Source organism: Pteropus vampyrus, unplaced genomic scaffold (genome assembly GCF_000151845.1).
Source record: "Pteropus vampyrus isolate Shadow unplaced genomic scaffold, Pvam_2.0 Scaffold177, whole genome shotgun sequence".
Taxonomy (NCBI): domain Eukaryota; kingdom Metazoa; phylum Chordata; class Mammalia; order Chiroptera; family Pteropodidae; genus Pteropus; species Pteropus vampyrus.
In genome coordinates, this window is record NW_011888958.1 from 1,027,196 (window position 1) to 1,048,442 (window position 21,247).

Genomic DNA, 21,247 nt, shown 5'->3' on the forward strand with positions numbered 1-21,247 from the left:
AAGAAATGATAAATACAGAATTAAACAGTGGTTACATCTGGATAGGAGGCCAAAGAGAGAAGGAATTTACAAAGCAGGTAGAATGTTATAGATAATATTCTAGTTCAGTACTGTCCCATAGATCTTTCTGCAACAATGGAAATATTCTATATCTGTGCTGTCTAGTATAATAGCCACTAGCCACAAGTGGCTGCTGTGACTGAGGAACTGAATTTTTAATCTTAAATAGTCATATATGACTAGTGACTACAATATTGGAAAATAGACTCTAGTTCTTTAACTGGCAGATTCGTATATGTTTATTTTGTGAGGCATCAAAACTTACACATATGTTAAAAATAGTCTTATGAATATCTCAAATATGACATAATTTTTTAAAGCCATTTAAAACAAAAAACAAGTATCAGAGCTTATTTTGGCATCTACAGTTCTGCTGCTTCTGTAGGATCACACCATCAGTCCTCAAGCCAGTGTAGCTGGTGATCATAACCAGTCATTTACATTTAACTTTAGAATATACCACGCAATCTTTTTTTACTTTGGCAAATTGACTTTTTAAATTATATTTTCCTTTGTCCCATATTAAAATTCATTTTCATTTCTTGACTGCACATCAGCTAGTCTTCATTAAGGTAACTTGGAATATGCTGCATGAAAGAACCAGCCATCATATTTAAAAATTTTTTACAAATAGTTATCAAAGAATTTAATGAATTTAATGATTGAAGATTTCTCCATTCAGATGTTTCCCCAGAAAGGGAGTTAGTGATGAGTTTATTTGGCAACTTTAAGTGGTGTTTGGCTCAAATGTGAGAGCTCTGTATCTAAGATGAACCTCTGTGGAAGATGCTGGAATCTGGATATATCTAAAGCGTGAGTGCTAGATTTGGTGAGCTATGGTGGGGGTGATTGTTCAGTTATACTTTAGAACATTGATCATTTGCTGTGAACATAAGGATAAGCAAGTTTGGAAGGTAGAAGTGAATATCATTATGAAGATACTGATATATAATACCTTGTGTGAAAACTAAAAATTTAGTCCCAAATATCTGACTCACACTGTTGCTCTTTCACTTTATGCAACTCTAATAACTGATCCAGGGGTCAGTGGGGCTATAAGATGGTAAATCTTTCTTGCTGCATAGCAAAGCTTTCTATTCCTGTGCTGTGTATCTGTCAGTGGTTCAGAGTTCTAGCCCGGGAGGCGGCGGCGGCGGTGGCGGTGGTGGGGGAGAAGAGGAGGACAGTCATCAGGAATCTGAAACTCCTGATCCAAGTGGAGGCTTCCGAGGAACAATGGAAGCAGACCGAGGAATGGAAGGTTTAGTCAGTCCCACGGAGGCCATGGGGATCAGTAGTGGGGCCAGCAGCTCCTGTCCTGGCTGGCTTCGAAAGGTAATTCCTTTGGTAGAGGTACCTGAGATAAAATGTCAGGCCCTTTGCATGGACTAGAAAGGAGTTGTCACAATCTCTCAGTTTCCCATTGTCCTAGTCACATATTTTGTAGCAGGCATCTAGATTCTGATTTCTACCTGGAACAAAATCACCAAATCTCTAATCCTTTTTTCTTCCTGACAAGAAGAGATACAGAATGTTCTCATACCTGTATTACTTAAATGAATGTAAATTAATACAACCTTCCTTGAAGGCAGTTTTTGTAATGTATGTGTGCAAAGATTAAGCTTATAAATTTTGTAATGTGGTTTGTAGAAGTGGAATATTGGGGCAATGGGAATGCCTTACAACAGAAATGGATTATGAGAGTTAAAGTGCAGACAGTAAAAATGTTGGAGTATATTTATTTATATAGAAAGTTGGTTATAGCATATGTTTATGCAAAAAAGTATGGAATATGTTTAGTATGATCCCATTTTTTTAGAAAATATGTAATGCATAGAAGACTGTCTACTCTGGAGACTATATATATTGATCATTTTAACAGTGGTATCTGTGAGTGATGGAATCACTGGTGACTTTTACCATCACCTTTTGCCCATCTCTACTTTCTCATTTTCTACAGTGGACGTTTATAGTTTGTGAAATTTTAAATTTTTTGCTAAAATAATAAATTTACAGCTGCCTATATAATAACTTGATAGCTAAACTTGGTAGCTGTGTAGGAGTATGAATGAAGGAAGCAGCACATCATCCTATCTACAGTGTCAGCCTCAGCCTTTAGAAGCCTGGCAGTTGGCCTTGCTAACATCACCTTAGAGGTTCCCAACTCACTGAATAGCCTGTGTAGAATAAGTGTGTTGGGGAAACATGCCAGACACTCCAAACGGTGTTCTTGAATTTGAATTCATATCACTGTAACCCCTTTGAGGAAGGGATGCCGACTGTGGACAGGTAGGGTGCTATGTTATAACCACGACTGTCCTGCCCCACTAGAGGGTGCTGATGTCACGACAGAGTGAAAGCTATAGCAAGAAAGGAATTTGGAAGAAAGTAAATGACTCAAAACTGATGAGATTCTTTCTCTTATACATAGGAGCTGGAAAATGCAGAATTCATTCCCATGCCTGACAGCCCATCTCCCCTAAGTGCAGTTTTTGCAGAATCTGAGAAAGATACCCTGCCCTATGAAGAGCTGCAAGGACTCAAAGTAGCCTCTGAAGCACCTCTGGAACATAAGCCCCCAGTAGCAGCCTGGGTAACTGAGCCTTTTGCCTTTGAATCTGAACTAAGTAATAGTGGCTGTGAGCTCTGCCCAGTTCTCTTGGCCTGTCTGCTCTAGGGCCATTGGTCTCCCAGCTGCCCTGTATCAGCTCATTATAGTGTCTATTTAGTAGTGCTAAAGCCTCTACTGAAGAATAAACTGAGTTGTCTTGGAAAAGTATTTACCCTTTCACATTTCTGCCAGGCTAATACCTTTCTACTCCAGAGGACTGTCTTTTCTCTTTGCCTCAGAAGTATCAAAATTGAAATTCCAAAATTCAAATGCAGTTTTTCATGACACTGCTAGGACGGGTAGTCTAGTAAAGTATACCTAATCTTCATAGAAATCAAATTGTGGTAGATATCTCAATAAAACTGTAAACCAGAGGTCATCAAACTTTTTCTATAAAGGTCCACACATTAATTATTTTAGGCTTTATGGACTATACAGTCTCTTTTTTAGCTATACCACTTTGACATGGTAGCACAAAAGCAGCCATAGATAATACATAATGAAAGAACTTGATTATGTTTCAATAGAAGTTTTTTTTTTTACAGAAACAGGCAGTAGGTCTAATTTGGCCTGTGGACAGTCTTATACTGACCCTTGCTATAAACAAAATACAGTAGAAGAAGGGAAAAAAATTCAGACAAGGAACATTGAAAAGCTTCCCAGAAGAGCTAATAAAACTTTTGAAACTTAAAGGTGAATGTTTTAATTCCTCTGTCAATTAGCCATCTTGACTTGTCTTGGTGATCCTGTTTACTGAACACCTCTCAAACTCTTCTGAAGTGTGCTCCACTACATTTCATAAATATTGACCCTTTGGATCACAGTGTCCTCACTGTGATCAGAAAATTTTGTTCCAAACTAAATCATGCTTTCCCCCACTTCAGCATTTATTTTCCTGTTATTCAGGAAAATAACAGTACACTTTAAAATCTTCACAAAGTCCTCCAAAACAGATGATTGTTCTTTTACCTTAGCATAACAGAGACTGAGGCATTGAGAGTTCTCTTGCCCTGTTATGTTAGAGCCAGGTGCTCTTATAATCCTGGCAGTTTTCTGTTTCTCTTGTGTTTATTTTGTGTCTATATGTTATATCTTATTACTTTAAAATCTGATAGCACTTACAGGAAATTTGGATTGGGGAGCTGTGGCATCTGGGCAGAACCTCCTATGATCTTTCTGTCTTCACTCTTCAGCCACCACAGCTGAATCCTTCAGGAACATGTGCTGGGAAGGGAACACCAGTGACTCCTACGTGTGCATGCAGCACTCTGCAGGTAGAGGTTGAGAGATTGCAGGGTCTGGTGTTAAAGTGTCTGGCTGAACAACAGAAGCTACAGCAAGAAAACCTCCAGATTTTTACTCAACTACAGAAGCTGAACAAGAAATTAGAAGGAGGGCAGCAGGTGGGTATTAAAAGAACAATTCAGTTTCTAATTTTGTTTTGAAGAATCACACAAAACAGCAAGGTCAACATAGACTTACTCCTTTACAAGTACTTACCTTTTGATGATGTGACTTTTGTAATTAACCCCAGAAGCCCTAGGTCCTGTTTAAGCACCTAGGTTGAATTATTTTTATCATCTAACTTCCATTGTGTTTTGTTAATTTTTGTTTTTCCTTTCCTTATTATGGAAAACCTTAAACATTACAGTTCAGTGAGTACCCATACATCCACCATCTAGATTCAGCAGTTGTTAACATGTTGCTATATTTGTTTCAAGTGTGTGTGGGGGGAGGTATATTTATTTATTTGTATTTTGCTAAATTCTTTTCAATAGTCTCTCCCCTCCCCAATACTTTATTACACATATCCAAAAATAAAGACATTTGTTCTCCTGGATAACCACAATACTATTATCACACTTAACAAAATTAACACATTTTAATTTTCATTCGCCACACAGTTGATTCTCAGATTTTCCCAATTTTCTCACAAAAATGTTCTTTATAACTGTTTTTATCAGAATCCAGTCAAAAATCCCACATTATATTGTTATGTCTCCTGTTTTTCTTAATCTAGAACAATTTCCTTCACCACCATCACCCTTTTTTAAGTTTCATGGCATTGACTTGAAAAAATGGGATCAGTTTAACAGAATATCCCACATTCTAGATTTGTCTTATTTTCTTAGGACATTGCTTAACTTGTTCTTTCGTTACTTGGAAATTAGACTTAAGGCTCAATTAGAGTTAAGTAAAACATTTTTGGTAAAAATTCTTCACAGGTGATGCTGCATGCATTGCTTTTATTTTTTATTTATTTTTTTGCATGCATTGTGTATAAAGAGCCATTGTGTTACTCTATACAGAGTGAACTAGGATAGGGAAATATGATTCAACCCTTGGGTTTGCCATTACCAGCTTTGTGTGTTTGGACAAATTACTTTATTTCTATGAGACCTGGTTTCTCACCTAAAAGAAAAAGGTAATACCACTCATGTATGGTTGTTTTGAGGATTAAATGAAATAATGTCTATGAAAATACTTTGGCAAATAATCCACACACTTGAGGTAAGCATGGAGAGACTGGCAGCTGTAGCTGGCAGGAGGAATGTTTTGCCTAGGGCTGTCTCAATTTTAAAACTGAGAGTTTTGAATCCCAGAAAATTATGTAGTCCTGAGCAAACCAGGACAGTTTGTCATCCTACCTGCAGTAAATGTAAAGGTGTAGACTTTCCCTAAGGTAGCATTATGAGTTTCTTGCAAAACTAGCTACAAATCTTTAGAGGTTGACACTGAAAATCTAGTTCTGAACTGCTGTGACTAGATGGCAGTATTGTTAATGTGGAACTGTGTTTTACCTGGACAGGTGGGGATGCATTCCAAAGGAACTCAAACAGCAAAGGAAGAGATGGAAATGGATGCAAAGCCTGACTTAGATTCAGATTCCTGGTGCCTCCTGGGAACAGATTCCTGTCGACCCAGCCTCTAGTCTCCTGAACCTGTATAGCCTCCAGGAAACTGGGATCCAAAGAACTTCACAGCACACTTACTGAATGCAGAGAGCGCTTTCCTGGCTTTGTTCACTTGCAGACAAGGAGCGCAAGGCGGAGGCTCTGAAGCACTTTCCACGTACACTTGGAGAGTGGCAGTGCCTATTAGATAGGATCTAGGAGTGGTTTTGTTTTGGAGAATGGAAGGGCCCTGTGGCCCTGGCTTTGTCCTCAGTGACTGCCATAGCAACAGCAGCTCTGTACCTCATCTCGTGATCCCACCTTTGAAGAGGAGACACAATGCTCACCTTAATTTTGCTGGTAGCAGCTTATATCCTATTTATCATTTTCATCATTAATTGGAAGCTGCCTTGGGAATTCAACACCAGGCATTGCACCTCTGGGTGGAGGATGGAAAAGTGTAAAGCTGGAATGGGCTAGAACCAGGCGTGGTCCATCTAGGGTCATCTGAAGAGTGGCGAAGGGTTCTGAGCCTGCTCAGGAGGCCTGAGTCCAGGAAAATATGTCCGGTGGAGTCAGTCTGGGGTTTGTTTTCAGAAAGTTCAATTACTTCGTGCAGCTAAATGCTTTAGGAGGAAAAGTAGGCTTAGATTGCTTTTCCTGTGAGGGTTAATTGAAATTTCTTCAGTGAGTAGAGAAAGAAGGGCAGGTCCCTCCTGATCACACAGCTAGAGTTTCAGGCTGTGGCCGATGCAGGGTGGGCTTTCCTAGATTTGGCAGATACCTCTAAGAGATGAGATGTCCCGTAGAGAATTGAGTCAGTGGGGCAGTAGAAATGGCCTTAAGAGAAAACCGTGAGGGAGAGAAAGCCCTCCTTTAGCTGCCTCTACTTGGTATCTTTGAGAGGGCCTACAGTGACTGAGTCTCCTGCCCATGAGGCTTCTTATGCCTCTGCCTTCATGGCTCTTAGGGTTCTAAGCTTGACATCAGCAGCCCCAACCACTCCCTTTCTGTATGTCTAGCCAGTATTTTACCCCTTTTGGTGTTTTATGAAGCCATGTCAGTGAATCTGTATCATCTTTCCTGTTTGAGTAGCCCAAAGCCAGCACCAAAACCTGGTAGTCCCTGCAGCCTAACAGAACAGGTACAACCTGCTGAGTGAAAGGAATTTGGCCAAAAGCTCCTTCTAATCCCATAGTCATTGTGTCCTGGTAGACAGAAGCAACCTAGCTTTCTCAAAGAGAGAAAATGTCCTAGGAGCATTTGATGATTTTTCTTAAGGATGTGAGCTCTGTGTTTCCACCTAGCCTTATGAAAGTTTCCTATATTTTGTTTGGGTCACAGGAGCTGTCTTGATGAGCCTCATATCCTACCTCCCTAGAAACAGCTACGTTAATTTTTGTTTCATTTTCCCTAAACCAAAGTGAATATCTGTTTAATATTTTGGAAGGACCGGTGCAATGGAAATTTTGCCATTTCCCTGAAACTGGTGATGTAAAGGCTGATGCTTGGGGAAAACCCCATGGCTGGGGATGGGCAACTCTGTTTAATGGGATCTTCTTTGGTTTGATGTTCCCATTGTTTTCTCAATTCTGGGAAGCCTAGTACAATGGTACTAATGTAATCACTGAAGCCTTTTCTTAAAATAAGGGAAGGGGCCAACCCTGGATTAAGCTACAAGTTCTGGGGACTTGGGGGTTTGCTATAAACCCTAACATGTAAGTGCAACTTTGGTTTTTTGTTTTGTTTTTTTTTTAAGGACTGACTGGCCTTTCATTCCCCTGTATCCCTCATGCTCACCATCTCAGCAGGCCTGAGAGGCAGGGTCAGTTTGGGTGTTAAATCATGAGTGTTGCTTCTGCTATGGAACTAAAGAACATGGGACGTTGCTGAGACTGTGGGATGGAAGTGAGCATTGAAGGGGGCGGTGAGAGCCCGGCTCTTGTCCAGAGGGGAGTTGTTCTCTAACAGTGGAATGCTGTGGTCGTTTTCTCTAGCATGTTCCCTTGGGAAGCCTAGGTTTGCTATTAATCTGGCTGAGAATCTAAGTTCTGTGCCTTAGAGACAATTTGCACTTTCCCAAATTGTGCCTGGGACAGCCATGTGATTTTTCCCACCAAAAAGCTATGCAAATGGAAACCAGCTCAAAGGTAGCAGCCATGCATTACGTAAAAAGTGAAAGGTGAGGCAGCAGCAGCAATGCCTTTGAATGGTTTTCTGTAGCTAATTCTCTTAAATTTTGTCCTGCTTTTCTTCTCAGTGCAGTATTAGGTGTATTTCCAGTAGTATCGCTTTCGAGTTATAGTATAACCTGAGTTACTCCTCTGCTCTGACATTGTTGCTGAAGAACTAGCTTTTTGTTAGCCAGATGTTTGAAAGATTGAGGGTGGAGTGGTTTGGCATTTCTGTTTTAAATAAACATTTAAACTCAAATCAGTGCTATGCCTCAGTCTGCGCATGGACCTTAGTCACTGGGGATAAAACACTCAGATTCTAGGCCTTCTTGAATCTTTAATTCAGTGAGTATATAAATAAATGGTCTGTAACGGAAACAATGCAAGGGACATTTGCACAGAAATAATCTTTGCTTCTTTCCAATTTCTTTTTCTTGCTAACAGAATCATTTCTGTTGATGCAGCTTTTCCCCACTAAAACTTCTAAAATATAGTGCTTTAATGCAGAGGGAGAAAGAAAATGAGCCATTAAAAGAGGAAGGATCACTTCTTGTACTTACCTCCCCAGTCACTGATAATGCCAGTTTATGTTTATAAAAGTGTTTTCTCTCCAAGAGGTTGAACTGTGTTTGGTCCCCCTGGCATAGTACAGCCAAGTGACAACTCCTCTTGGCTGAGCATTTCACTAAAGTTTAAAGCGAAAGCAGCCTTAAACTCACATTTCATTTGGTTTGCCATATATTTGGAACAATTCTGGAGCGAAGATGTATTGTAAATAAATTCTTTCAAATGAGTATCCCTGGGCCTCCGAGGAATATTATTCATGATAGTGTCAGGACAAAGTGTGTTGTAGTCAGGGCTGCAAAACATGTTCCTTTCTGGTGCAAAGCCAAAAATCCTTTATTGCTTCAGTGATTAACTGTGGAAATACACATACTGATCACTAAACCTCACAGAATCATTAGGGAGAAAAACAGTATCACATCTCTGCTACCTCCTATGTCATGAAGAGTGATAAATTGATGGCAAAAAGAAAATGTTGGTCATAAGGTGCTGTGCTGCATTAAATACACTGCTGTTAAGCATTCTCAGCAGGTCTACGTACAGTTTTAAGTGAAGTGAGTTTCACCATAAGATTTTTTTTCCCACTGCTTAACCTTTTGAACTTTAAAATTTGTAATATTTACTTACATAAAAGTTTCTTGGATAAAGTAGTATAACACAAGGACAGTTACAGGCATCATTTATTTATCTGCTATTCAGGAAGAGACTTAGAAAAAACTTTTAACCTTTACCCAAAGACCAGATCAAGCTAAATTTAAAAGACTAATAGATATTCCTAATATAATCAAGGCCTAAGCATGTTGAGATTGAAGGGAACACTAGGGCATTGACTATTGTTTCATTTCTCTAGCAACACAAGAATGAATAACAGCAGCTTCCTGTGTCTATAGAAAGCACTCCCCCCATCACACCCCACACACACACATTTGTTCTTCTTGGAGGGCCCTGATCTGTGACCTCAGTAACATCATTCAGGGATTCTCAAACCCAAGTGCCCGTGGGGCCAGACAGATAAGGCAAATAGTGAAGCAGGCCAGGTGGGGCTGTGGTGACCTGAGTTGCTCCCTCCTGTCTGAAGGAGCAACTGATCCTGAACCCCACTCAATTAGTGCTATTCCAGGTTGCTGGCCTGGTGTTTCCAGAACTTAGTTTTTCAAGAGATGCTCCATATCCCAACTTTTAAATGTCAGATTATATTTTTAGTGATGTGCCAGCCAAGTACAACAACTGTGCGGCAAAGCAGTCCACAGACTACCACTTTGTGGCCTTGGCCACAGCTCATTCTGGCCATCTATTGTTTTCGCAATCAAGTGTGAAAGTGTGTACCTCATTAAACTTGCCTGAGGAATGTATATATTGGGTTAAATATCCAGTATGTCTATGTAAGTTTCCTTTAAGCAGCCAACCAAAAGCCCTATTATGTGAGAACACACTTTGCAACAATTAAGAAAAGCATAAAACAATATGTTTTTAAAATATATAATTTTTTTTCAGCCTAGTGTCCTGCAGCTTCACAGTTAAAGCCTTAAATTCACATTTCAAATTGGTCTGATCTGTTAGCCCAGCCACTCAGCAGAAGAGCTGCAAAGGAAATGGAACAAGAGTTAAGTGGCCATCTGTTGTTTAGTAAAATATGGTTTTGTCTGCCCAGGCCCCTTTGCCCAGATCAGATTGGGTGATTTTTTTTTTCCAGTATTTTAAGTTAATTTGAGTAATGCACTCAGAATAACCCTGATATTACCCCTATCGGACATTGCCTTATCGCTGCTCCTATTTGACAAGTCTAGGTAGGACTCATTTTATTATTTGTTTAATTTTAAATCCCCAAAACCCATTTATTGAGGGCCTGATTATAAAAGTTACTTATACTAGGCATAATTCTGCACAGAGAAAATTTAAAAGATTTGGTATCTTTTCCTTCAAAGTTGACTTTCTAAATTAGAAGTTTATTGTTGTATAATCAGTCAGGGACATGTGACACAGCAATGTCCCAGCTTTTTTTGATTTTGCTGCCTCATTTAAAAAGCCATCCAACCAACCTTCCAACCTTATTTGAAAGCAGAGTGCTAGCAGTAGGTGAAACTGAAGTTTCTTCTTTTCTTTTTTTTGTTTTTGACATTAGAAAAGAAATGCAGAAACATAGTATGCTTTGCCCTATCCCTACCCTGCAAAGTAGATAAAGATGAAGTTCTCTTTATTATACAGTAGGGAAGGTTTGGGATACTTTGGCACCCTAATCTTACATACTCATATTGGCTTTTTGCCAGGACCATGTACCAGGCAGGTCAAGGATAGACTTCCATTTGCTTTGCAACAAAATCGTATTATCTTTTACAAGAGATACCATCTGGGTGATCCTTGGACACCAGCTCAACCTAATAAGCCAACTTCTTGCAAGAACAAGAAGAGTTAACAGGAACCACAGACATGTATGTAGAGCCAGTGGCAAGGAGGCAGAGCAAATGCAGGCACTTAACTAGCACAAACCACAAGTCAGCTTGCCAGAAGAAAGCTTTAATGTAGCCTACTTGCTACTCTTAAGTGTCTTCACCCATCAATTCTTAGGGCAATAACATAAGACACACCAGCCTGAAGTGGTAATTTAGTTGAAAGCTCAGGCTTCCTTCTGCCTCCTGCTGCTTTGCAATGAATCTGTCCTCACTGATTTCAGCTCTGCAGGCAGATTTGGGTGATGTGAAAGTTTTAGTCCTTTCTGCTTTGCATCAAATTATCCTCCCATTTACTGCTGAAGAAAAGCAGGGCTTTCTGAACTACCCAGGAGGTTTCCACTGTTGTCTGCTCAACTGTAGTGCTTCCTTGGAGGCGGAGGACGGTTCTTGATGGTCTTACACTTAGGAATGTGCCGCTCAGCCACTTTGGGAGCAAAGTGGCGGCTACAGTGAGGACACTGAATATAGTCTGGATTTTCTGCAGGCAGGATAGGAGGCAAGTCTGAGGGGTTTCCACCTTTGGCAATTACCTGCTGGACCTCTCGAGCCTGACGGAGGGTACGGATGAAAGATTCATGCTTCTGTCTCCAGTTGCTCTTCCGAGGAGGTTCAGGCTATAAGGAGAAGGAAGACTGGTCATTCACCTTGGCATTTATCTCACCTCCTGAGTCTCCATTAGAATGACAGTAAGGAAATAAAAAGCGCGTTGATTCCCAACGTCAAAGAGAACAGGAAAGGAGCAACCGTGATAGCTAACTTGTCAGAGTGGAGGCACTTAAACTAAGGGCCTGCAAAGGGGAATAAGTACTGAGAGGCAAGCCGTTTTCTCTAGCAGAACCCTTGAGAGGTTCAGTGTTTCAAAGAACCAGGTAGTGGAAAGGGAGGAGGTGCAGAGCTGAAAATAAGTTGGACCCCAGGGCTCCTGTCCTACCTCGCACATCCAAATGTTCAAAACTTCCAGAACCCCCACAGGAAAACGGGGGTTTATTCTCTGGAAAAAATTGAACTGAACAGGTTTCAGACTCAGGAAATCCAGCACAGTAAAGAAAAGGGTTAATCTTGGGGCTAAAAATGGAGATTAAGTACAAGTGTACATGATGAATTGTGGAACTGTCTCATCCTCCTTCCCCTACTTGGCTCCCAGAGCACCAAGCACATTGGTACCATCTTAGGAGACTGAAGGGTTCTCTGGATGCATTGAGCAAGCAAAAGAAAAGCCATCAGACCCTGACTCTGGGGGACCACCATTAAAAGGCTCACTATTTAATAACCCTAATATGAAGACCTTTAGTCAACAAGCCCCACTTAAACTTAAATATCAATAGACAGATAAGTATCACCAGATATTTAAGCTCTAACGAGAGAGCACATGAACACACACACACACACTCAGGAAGCAGCAACAAGGCAGGTAGCAGAAGAAAACTTTTTAATGAAAATCCATAATATCAATAAAGGAGTATTAGAAAAGATTGTGTTCATAAAACAAGAATAATATATATATAATGAGAAAGGAACAACCAAGGAACCAGAGAGAATTATTAAAATTAAAAGTTTGATAGCTAAAAATAAAAATAGAAACATAAAATAATGTCAAGAAAATTATGCAGAATGGGAAAAAAGATCAAGATGGAAAGTCAAAAAGAAAATATTAAAAACATCAGAAAGTCAATCCAGGAAGTCCAACACCTGACCAACAGGCATTCCAAAAAGAACAGAGAAGGCAAGAGGAGGAAATTATTAAAGAAATACTACTACAAACATTCCTAGAGTTAAAGGTCACTACTCTTGAGATTGAAGTAGCCTACCAAGTATGCAACACAATCATTGTAAAATTTCAGAATAGATATTCCTTAAGCTTTTAGAAAAAGAAAAAAACCAAAATGGTTTGCTATAATGAAGCAGGAATCAAAACGGCATCAGATTTCCCAACAATAACATTGGCTATAAATGCTAGTGGGAAAATGCCTCAAAAGCTCTGACAGAAAATCATTTTCCAGCAAGAATTCTACATCTGGCCAAATCGTCAATCAGACATTAGGCTATTATAGAGATATTTTCATTTATCTCGAGACAAAAAATATGCCTCCTATGCATCTTTCTTAGCATTCTTCCACAAAGCAAGGAGTAAAAGAAGAAAGAGAAAGACACAGGATGCTGGAAATAGGGGACCCGACACGAGAAGAAGCAGAGAGAGGTCCCAAGATAATAGGTCTGCTCCAGGCCTAGAGAATAACCAATCCAGACTGGAGCAGGAGGAAAAAGAGTAGTCAGAGGGCGGCTTCCAGGATTTAAAAAAAACAAAAACAAAAAAAACCTGATGGATTATGGGAGGTGTTTGAGCATTTACAAAAATTTTAACAGGTGTCTGACATCAGACAGAAAAAAAAGATTGTAGAGATATGTAAGAAACCAAGCAAATGAAAACATGAATCGATTAACTCTAGGTGCATGTGGGCAGGGACAGAATTTGTTCACTCAACAATGAACAAAATTTGTGGTTATAATAGGGTAAAAGCTGACCACTATTTTAACCCAAAATAGTGAATCCACTACAATGGAAGGATAAGGGAAGGAAAAAGGAGGAAGAGAGGGGATATGAAAGAGAGCTTAATCACAGTGTCCATAAGCAACTCAAGAGCTAATGTACAAAATTGGTAAATCAAGAAAATAAGCATACTATTTAGAAATATGGACATGCATACCAGAAGAGTCATCTATCAGAACTAAAGACTGACTCTGGGGCCTAGATTAGGAGCTGGAGAGAGATGAGGTAGGATATTGCTGATCTGTATCATAGGTCACTTTGTACTACATGATTTAAAAAAAGTAATCAAATATTCTTTAGATTAAAATAAAATTAATTTTAAAAAGAAGAAAAAAGGCAAGTAGCTACTTGGTGATCTGACACCATTAATGATGAATAATAGGAAGAGATGTTATCAAAGGAAAAGGAAGTGTCCCTCAGGAGAGTCTTGCCGAAGCAGACAAGGCTGCAAGACAATCGGAGTGCTGGGAGATGGCATCCAGCAACCTTTCAAAGAACTGAATTATGGGAAAGTTCCTCAACTGTATAATACTTCTACTTAAATTCTTCATCGTAATGAAATTTTATCCAATTAACACAATCGCAAAGATATGGCCCCTGTGCTCAAACGCTAAAGGTCGAGTAGAGATGCAAGAGGTACAAGTATACTAAACTTAGGTAAATATCAAAGAATATAAGAAAAATCACCTGAGTATACTAAAAGGAACGAGAGGGAGACACAAACTACTCAGTTTCCAAAGGCACAAAGCTTTGGAATAAGGCTTGAGACATTCCAAGGAGGGGAGTGCATCTCAATCCAGATCCTTTCTGCCTTGGTGCCCTCGATGCCACATATTCCCCCAAACTAGTTTCCACAAAGCAGGGGGTCTGATCTCAGAAACCCAATTCTTTTGCTTCACTGCTACTGTGTTTAGGAATTTAAGAAACACAAGGTTCTTTTAGGTTCTGGCCAGAAATAAGCCACTATAGTGGGACAGAAAATAACCCTGTGGACTGGTGGGTTGACCAGAAAGAAAACAGGAAAGAACAGAAACTGTGATCATATCATTATCTGCAAGAGCAAAATGTTGACTTCTCATTGGAAACTAGATTTCAGGGAGATTATCTCTGAACAGAAGGGACTTTCTTGTGGTGATCTCCCAAACAATACTGAAAGAATTCTAACTGCAAATGACTTCTCCTAGCAGCCATCACATAAATGTGAGTTTTTAAAGGCCCCAGCAAATGTGTACATATACTGTAAAGAGCCAATGGACAAGAGGCGCTGGAGCAGCAGAGGAAGGTTTGGAAAGACACGAAAACATAATGATGCTAGCATTTTAGAGCTGAGTGGAGCTTTGAGATCATGTGGTCTAGGCTTTCCCAAACTTTAATCATTTGTAAACCACTTTCACTTCATCCCCCCTAACTAATTACTTAATGTTTTTCTTTAAATTCGTGATTCCTCGAAATCAGAGGCTTAATATGTTGTTATATTTTTCTAATATACCCTAAAACTACTAAGATAAAAAATGTTTGTCAGCATGCCACACTTTGAGAAGCACTCATTTACAAACCAAGCAGCATAACCTTGGCAGAGTAAGGGACTCAGGGACTCAATCTGGAGACAATCTTCTCGAGATCTGATGGTCCAAAAGTGCCTATGAAGTTCCCCTAAATTTATCATGGAAGTGTTTCAAAATCCTTACTTTTTACAGCTAGGAATGTTAACCAAAAATAAAGTCCTTTACCTTTAAGGTGTTTACACTCTAAACAGGGAGAATTCCAAACTTAATTGTGTTTTACATATTTACTTAGAAGGTATACCAAAATGAGCTAATTTTGAAAAAATAGATAATGGTCATAGGAGTGGTAATGGATCCTCATCCTGAGAGGTGGCAGAGTATGTTGCAAAGAGCAAGAAATTCTCTCAAGGTGGTAACATCCCGAAGTTTTTTTCTTTATATTTTTAATATCTTTTAATTGTCTATAGTAAACGTTTATTAGTTTTATAATCAGTCTATGGCCACGCTACCCTGAACAAGCCCGATCCCGTCTGATCTCAGAAGCTAAGCAGGGTCAGGCCTGGTTAATACTTGGATGGGAGACCACCTAGGAAGACCAGGTGCTATAGGTATAAAAAATAAAAAAAATAAGGGATTATAAACTGACAAGGTCCTTGCAATCTGTGAGGTCAACCAAGGGTTTCCTTGCCTAAATAAAGAAATAAAAATAAAAAATAAATAAAAAATTATAATCCAAAGGGCACATATTTTTTAAGTCTAGATTTTGGAGTCACTCTAACCCAGATTTATATGCTGACTCTGCTATTTAAAACTGATCTCAAGCAAGTTAACCTTTCTTAGACTTAAACTTTTAAATTGATAAGTGATAATAAAATCCTCACATGGTTGTGGTGAGGGTCATTTTAAAAGCTCCTGTCACAGTGACTGGCACACAGTATTAATCAACGAATGTTAATTCTCACTTTCCCCCTATGGGACACTTGAAATTTTCCTTTAAAAAAACTGATGAGTATATAACAGGCCCTTACAAAGATCCCTGCTCAAAGTCAAATCCATAAGGCCCTTGTTACCTTGACTGAGACTGGTCCCTTCCAGTTCAAGTACTGCTCTAGCTCTGTGCCTTTGGCCCGGGCCCTGGAGGAGTCAAACACTTTCCTCCTGGAACTCTGCATCCTGCTACAGACATTGGAATGTCTCTCCAGCCTGAGCAAGAGAAACTTGCGTCCACAGTGGCTGCACTCGCCAAGTTCTGGCTCTTCAGTGGAACAGCTGGAACCTGAGGAGTCTGGTGCCTTAGACAAGCTAGAATTGCTGGTGGATCCCGGCAAAGCACTGCCTGGCGCTTCTGAAGGCTGAGAAAACTTCAACGGCCCTGCAACTTGGTCTCGAATTTTGTTATTGCTTGCCACTAGTCTTTCCCTTTTGAGCTTCTGTATTCCATAATCAGAGAACTGGAATGGACTAGAATTTTCTTGAGACCATCCCCAAGTTTCATCCTCTCCCCTGTCTCTACTGAAGACCTCCTTAGACTTGTATTCTGGGGAGAAGATAGGTTTGTACGTGGGGTTGCTATTACTTTTAACTCTCCTCCTGGGAAGTGTCATTCTCTGTAGCTCTCGTTTTTCATTTTCTTCAGCCTGTTCCTTTTCCTTCTGGATCCTTCTGAGTTCCTCCTCTGTCTTCTTGAGCTTTTCCCTCAGGAGGGTCTCTTTTCTTCGGATTTCCTCCTCTAAACTCTCCCCTGCAGCTTCTAGTCTTTGGATCTGCATCCACTCAGACCTGTTGGGCGTTACTATAGCCCTCTCCTTCTGCATGGCAACACCAATACCAATCACAGATGAATTCACCCAGTTCCTAGGACCAAAGCTGCTGTATGAAAACCCTCTTGGCTCAGGGGGTCGTGGAGAGGCATTCTGGTCCCCATCTGTGCCAGCCTCACCTGTACTATGAGACTTCCGATGGAATATGGGTTTCAGCGGATATGCCCGGTCCACTCCAAATTGCTTCTTTGTAAACGGAATGAATTCCTGGTTATTTGCTTTGGGATACCAGGACTGAGGGCCTGATGAATAAAACAAACCCTTTGCTTGGACCTGGAGATTACTACTTGGATCTTGTGGGCTGATTCCAGCACACTGGGGATAGAAGGAGCTCAGGGCTTTTGTGCAGGTATTCCATTTGGAGTGAGTGTACAGATTATCCAGCACCAGCTCTTTGTTGCTCAAATGCTTCTGCTGGGAATTGTTCCTCAGGTGCCCCATCGAGGACCGCTGGGAAGCGCCACCTTTTTCATAAGAGTCTTGCTTAGCTGAGTGGAGCTCTGGAGCATCTGTTTCATTATATGGGAACATAACGCCCACAGGCAGGGATGGTGCCAACTGGAGACCAGCCATTCAGAGCCTGGACTGAAGCCTAGGAAAGATTTAAACGAGATATGTGTGAGAAGTTTGTCTGAGGTTCACCCTAGTTGCTAAAGTAAACTTTCTACATTTGTCCTACCCATTTTCCTTTGAACTTTTTAGAGACAGTGATACTGGGTCTGCCAGAGATCTTGTTCAATAAGCATTTGGTGAGTGCTTATTATGTCCTGGGAGTGCTTATTAGGTCCTGAAGATAGAAAAACGAATGTGATACAAGCGTTCCTGCCACCTCCCTTTCCTTTATATCAGTACCAGCCTCTGCCATACAAAGTGATGCTCCTGCCATACACAGCATACTCTGTAGTAGGTGGAAAGAGCTACCGGAAAGAGATATTGGATTGGAAGTCGGGTTTAAGCACAAGCAACTTCCCCTTACTGACTCCAGTTGCTTTACCCGTTAACTGAGGGGTGTGAGAAAACTGTAGCCTAGAGGTAAGTGTCAGGGATTCCCTCCTGCTGGAACCGTGCCTGACTCCAGGGAGCACAGAGTCTGCCCAGGACCTGCTACAGGTGCCTATCAAACCCTCACCCAAGGAGTACCTGCGGCGCAGAAGGAGGGAGGTCTGTAACCTGAGAAGAGGGGCCCACCTGATCTGGCTGCGGCGAGTTTGAGATCCGGAACGCGGAAGTCACGTTCTGTCCTGGAGGGTCAGCAGGGGGACCCCCCCTTGGAGACTCCGCTTTGGGGGACGAGCCCTCGCTTTCCCGTCCATCGGGTCCCTAGGAGGTCGCGGTGCTGACCCCATGTCTCCCCGTACCTGAGGCTCTCGGGGACAACTCCTGCTCAGGGAGAACTCCAGGACTTAGTTTTTCCAACCAGACCCCCGCCCCCGCTACAAACCAACTGCCGGTGGCGCAGGCGCTTTCAGCTGGCCCCAGTTATTCCCGTTGCCTGGAAACGGGAGCGCGTGCGCGCCCAGCCCCACCTTTCGCCGCGATGTCGCCAGGGAAGCACGCACAGGCGCAGTCCGCACGCTCTCCGGAGCAGCCCAGGGGCGGGTGCGGTCGGCCAGACGCTCGACCCAGTGTCCCGCCCGCCAACTCAGCTCCGTCCAGCTCTGCCCTTGGGGAACGGGGAGGCGGGCCGGGGCGACAGGAGAGGCTTCTCTAGGGTTCCATGACGGAACTTGTGTATTTTTTGAGAACGGTGACCCTGGACTCTGGGGTGTGCCCTTCTCTGGCAAAAGACGGAGTCCCTAGATGTGCCCTCGAGTCATTCTGCCACAGGATTCCGATGTCCGCCCACTTAGCCGGAGTGATCCTGCTGATAGCCTTTCTTACCATGCGGGCCCCAGGTATGGCTACATACTATCTCTGCGTGCTTTTCCAATAGTTTGGAGCTTGCGGTCAATTTTTAGCAACTCGGCTAGGTTTTGCTACGCAGTATCTTTCTGGGTAGATTTGTAGCCAATCTAATTATTTTGATATAGTGTTTTACTCTCACGTGGTAACTCTGGCAGTCTCTTCTTAGGGCCCAAGAATGACTCAACCAAATGTAATGATAATAAAGTAAACTACCAAATCGAAAATAATCAGTATAACCTGATTTCAACAGAAAATGATACTCTATGGTTTGTTAACATCAGAAAGGTTTATTTGCCTTCATGCTTCAGTTCTTTTGTGTAAGCCGTTTGGAACAGGCAACTGACTTTTTTCCTGTAATTACTTAAAAGATTCATGCACATGGAAATAATATAGACAGCAGTAGTCGGTGTTAATGCTTCAACATGTCATATTACAGCTTTTACATATTACAAAGAAATTCCTTGGTGAGCCCTCCAGGGTATTTTAAATTTTTATTTCTTGTTTTATTTTTTCCTAGTTTACACTTTACTGCCTTCTCTATAGTATATGCAGTTCCAGACAATTCCCACTCTTATTAAGGTTCCAATTATCTCAGCAATCGGGCATGCCTGTCATCAACTCTTACAGCTCCCTTCCAGTCTGGCAGAATTTCCTAGAGTGCCTCCCTCCATCTTGACTTCCTTCTTGTTTTTGAGGAAGAAGAATCTTTCTCTTTCTAGAAGTTCTCTTGAATTAGCCCCTTTACAGACCTTCCAGGAATGGACTCCATCACTTTACCCCTCCATCTTGTTAACTTCGAGTTATATCTGGCTATATATTCATTAGTTTTAAAAGATACTTAACTTCCCCCTGCAAAACAAATGCCATTTCCCTTGACCTGCTGCCTCTTATGGTAGGGTCCCATTTATTTCCCTTTTCTCCATGAGACTTCTTAGCAGAAAACTTTATGTTTGCTGCCTCCACTTCCTCATCTCCCCCTCTGTCCAGTCCATTGTGATGTGGTTTCCACGCTTTCCACATTATATTTTTATTCATTCATTTTTAAAGCCTATGCACCTGGTACTCCTAGGTGGTCTCCCATCCAAGTACTAACTAGGCTTGACCCTACTTAGCTTCCGAGATCAGACGAGATCTGGTGTGTTCAGGTTGGCATGGCCATAGTGCACTTTCTTTAAATGCCAGGCTACCAGTGACCTTCCAATAACCAAAGACAAAAGCTGCTACCTCTTCAGCCTACTCATCTGACATTACTGATTTCTCACTTTCTTTGAACTCTCTTCTCACTCGCTCCTGTGCCTGCTCGGTTTCTTCTTTCATGTCCTTGCTATGTCTTCTTCCGGGCCTCTGGCATTTATGTCTTTTCCTTACTTGTCCCCCAAATTTAGGTATTCTTCAAAGCATTCTTATTTTTTCTATATATGCAGTTCCAGACATTCTCTTCCTTAGTGGTTACAACCAAAGGCTGAAGTTTCAGGTCTCACCTATGTTTAAATGATATCTAGCTTAGCTCTCTCTCTCTCAAATTTCCAACTGCCCATTTAGTTCCTCAGGAACCCCAAACTCAGTGTAACAGAAAACAAACTCATGATCATCTCCCAATTCCCCCAACCCACTTCTCCAGTGTTCCCTCTCATGCTGAAAACATCAGTCACCTATTCCTCCCTCTTTGTCACCCTTTCCCTCTAACTGGTCTGCAAGATTTGTTGAATTTACTCTACAGTGTCTCTTATATACAACTCCTCCGTTACCTTTCTACTGCCCTGGGTGAGTTCTTCCTCATTTCTCATTGGGACAGTATGCATCACTCTCCTAACTGCTACTCTTGCCTTCAACATTTACTCCTCAAGCCCATCCTTTGTGCTGCCGCCAGAATAATTATCCTAAATATGTCCGATCCTATTCCCCTACCCATGGCTTCTACTTTACCTATAGATAAAGTTGAAATGTGTGATTTAACATGATATTTCAACCTGCCAGATTAGATCCAGCCTACCTTTCCAGTCCTGCCTCCCCAGAGTATCCCAGTGAATCTCAACCCTGGCTATGCTTTAGCACTACCTAGAAAGCAATTTCTGGGGGTGAGCCCTGAGTATTGGCATTTTTAAAAGCTTCCCGCAAGGTCCTAATATGTAGCCAAGGTTGAGAACTCCCAGTCTAGCCACACCTGACTACTTGCACTTTCTTATCTTATTACTACCTTACCCCAAGCTCCACATACTGGCAGGTGGTAGCACATAGCATTTATGAGAGTGGGCTCTGTACTCAGACTGCCTGCAATTAAATCTCAGCTCTATCACTGGTTGTAACTGTGTAACCTTAGATACTATGGTGTTTCCTCTAATGTTTTCCCAATGCTCTTAGAATGAATCTGTTTGCTCCTTTGTGCTCTCATATTTTCTGTTCTTGTTATAGCACAAGACTGGCTCATGAGCTCTCAATGGATGTTCATGGAATTTAATTAGCATGTTGTACATTGTATTGTCATTGTTTGCATGCATATTTGTCTCTTCCACTAAATAAAAAACTCTTTGAGGACAAAGATATATATCATTCATCTTTGTATGTCCTGCAATGTTCCATATATAGTAGACACTCAATAGGTTTTTAATTCTAGAGAAACTAGTTTTTTTAAAATGAATTTTAGAGAAAGAAATAACAGCCACGTATGCTCTTTCGCATGATCTTCAAATACTGCCAAGCGTAATATTCAATTCAG

General features: G+C 41.2%; 2 protein-coding genes and 1 pseudogene across 6 annotated transcripts in view; 2 read left to right on the plus strand and 1 right to left on the minus strand.

Annotated features, from left to right (window-relative positions):
* The window catches only part of NEK9 (NIMA related kinase 9), a 34,057-nt gene extending 25,522 nt beyond the window's left edge, over positions 1–8,535 (plus strand). For both annotated transcript variants that reach the window (XM_011370851.2, XM_011370850.2), the window contains exons 19-22: positions 1,181–1,395; positions 2,492–2,653; positions 3,865–4,074; positions 5,481–8,535. In XM_011370851.2, coding sequence (XP_011369153.1) covers positions 1,181–1,395; positions 2,492–2,653; positions 3,865–4,074; positions 5,481–5,603 — 710 coding nt within the window. In that variant the 3' untranslated portion in view covers positions 5,604–8,535. The remainder of the gene's footprint in view (positions 1–1,180; positions 1,396–2,491; positions 2,654–3,864; positions 4,075–5,480) is intronic.
* A 430-nt stretch (positions 8,536–8,965) lies between these two features.
* On the minus strand, positions 8,966–18,115 carry ZC2HC1C (zinc finger C2HC-type containing 1C). 4 transcript variants are annotated; one of them, XM_023536999.1, is made up of 4 exons: positions 17,815–18,115; positions 15,877–17,218; positions 11,284–11,367; positions 8,966–9,884 (listed from the first exon to the last, which is right to left on the minus strand). In XM_023536999.1, exons 2-4 carry the CDS (start codon positions 17,197–17,199, stop codon positions 9,873–9,875), a joined length of 1,419 nt encoding a protein of 472 aa, XP_023392767.1. In that variant the 5' UTR covers positions 17,200–17,218; positions 17,815–18,115; the 3' UTR covers positions 8,966–9,872. The 4 variants fall into 4 exon arrangements, with proteins under 4 accessions (XP_023392767.1, XP_011369148.1, XP_011369147.1 ...); XM_011370846.2 differs by having other exon boundaries at positions 8,966–11,367; positions 17,767–18,114; XM_011370845.2 differs by having other exon boundaries at positions 8,966–11,367; positions 17,815–18,113.
* LOC111746126 lies at positions 15,299–15,417 on the plus strand (annotated as a pseudogene).
* Positions 18,116–21,247: the final 3,132 nt, after the last annotated feature.

Coding starts and splice junctions, on each gene's coding strand:
- ZC2HC1C (XM_011370846.2), bottom strand. CDS start 17,199: ATGGCTGGTCTCCAGTTGGCACCATCCCTGCCTGTGGGCGTTATGTTC. Junction 11,368..15,876: donor AGGGACCAGTCTCAGTCAAG/GTAACAAGGGCC, acceptor TTCTCCTTATAG/CCTGAACCTCCTCGGAAGAG.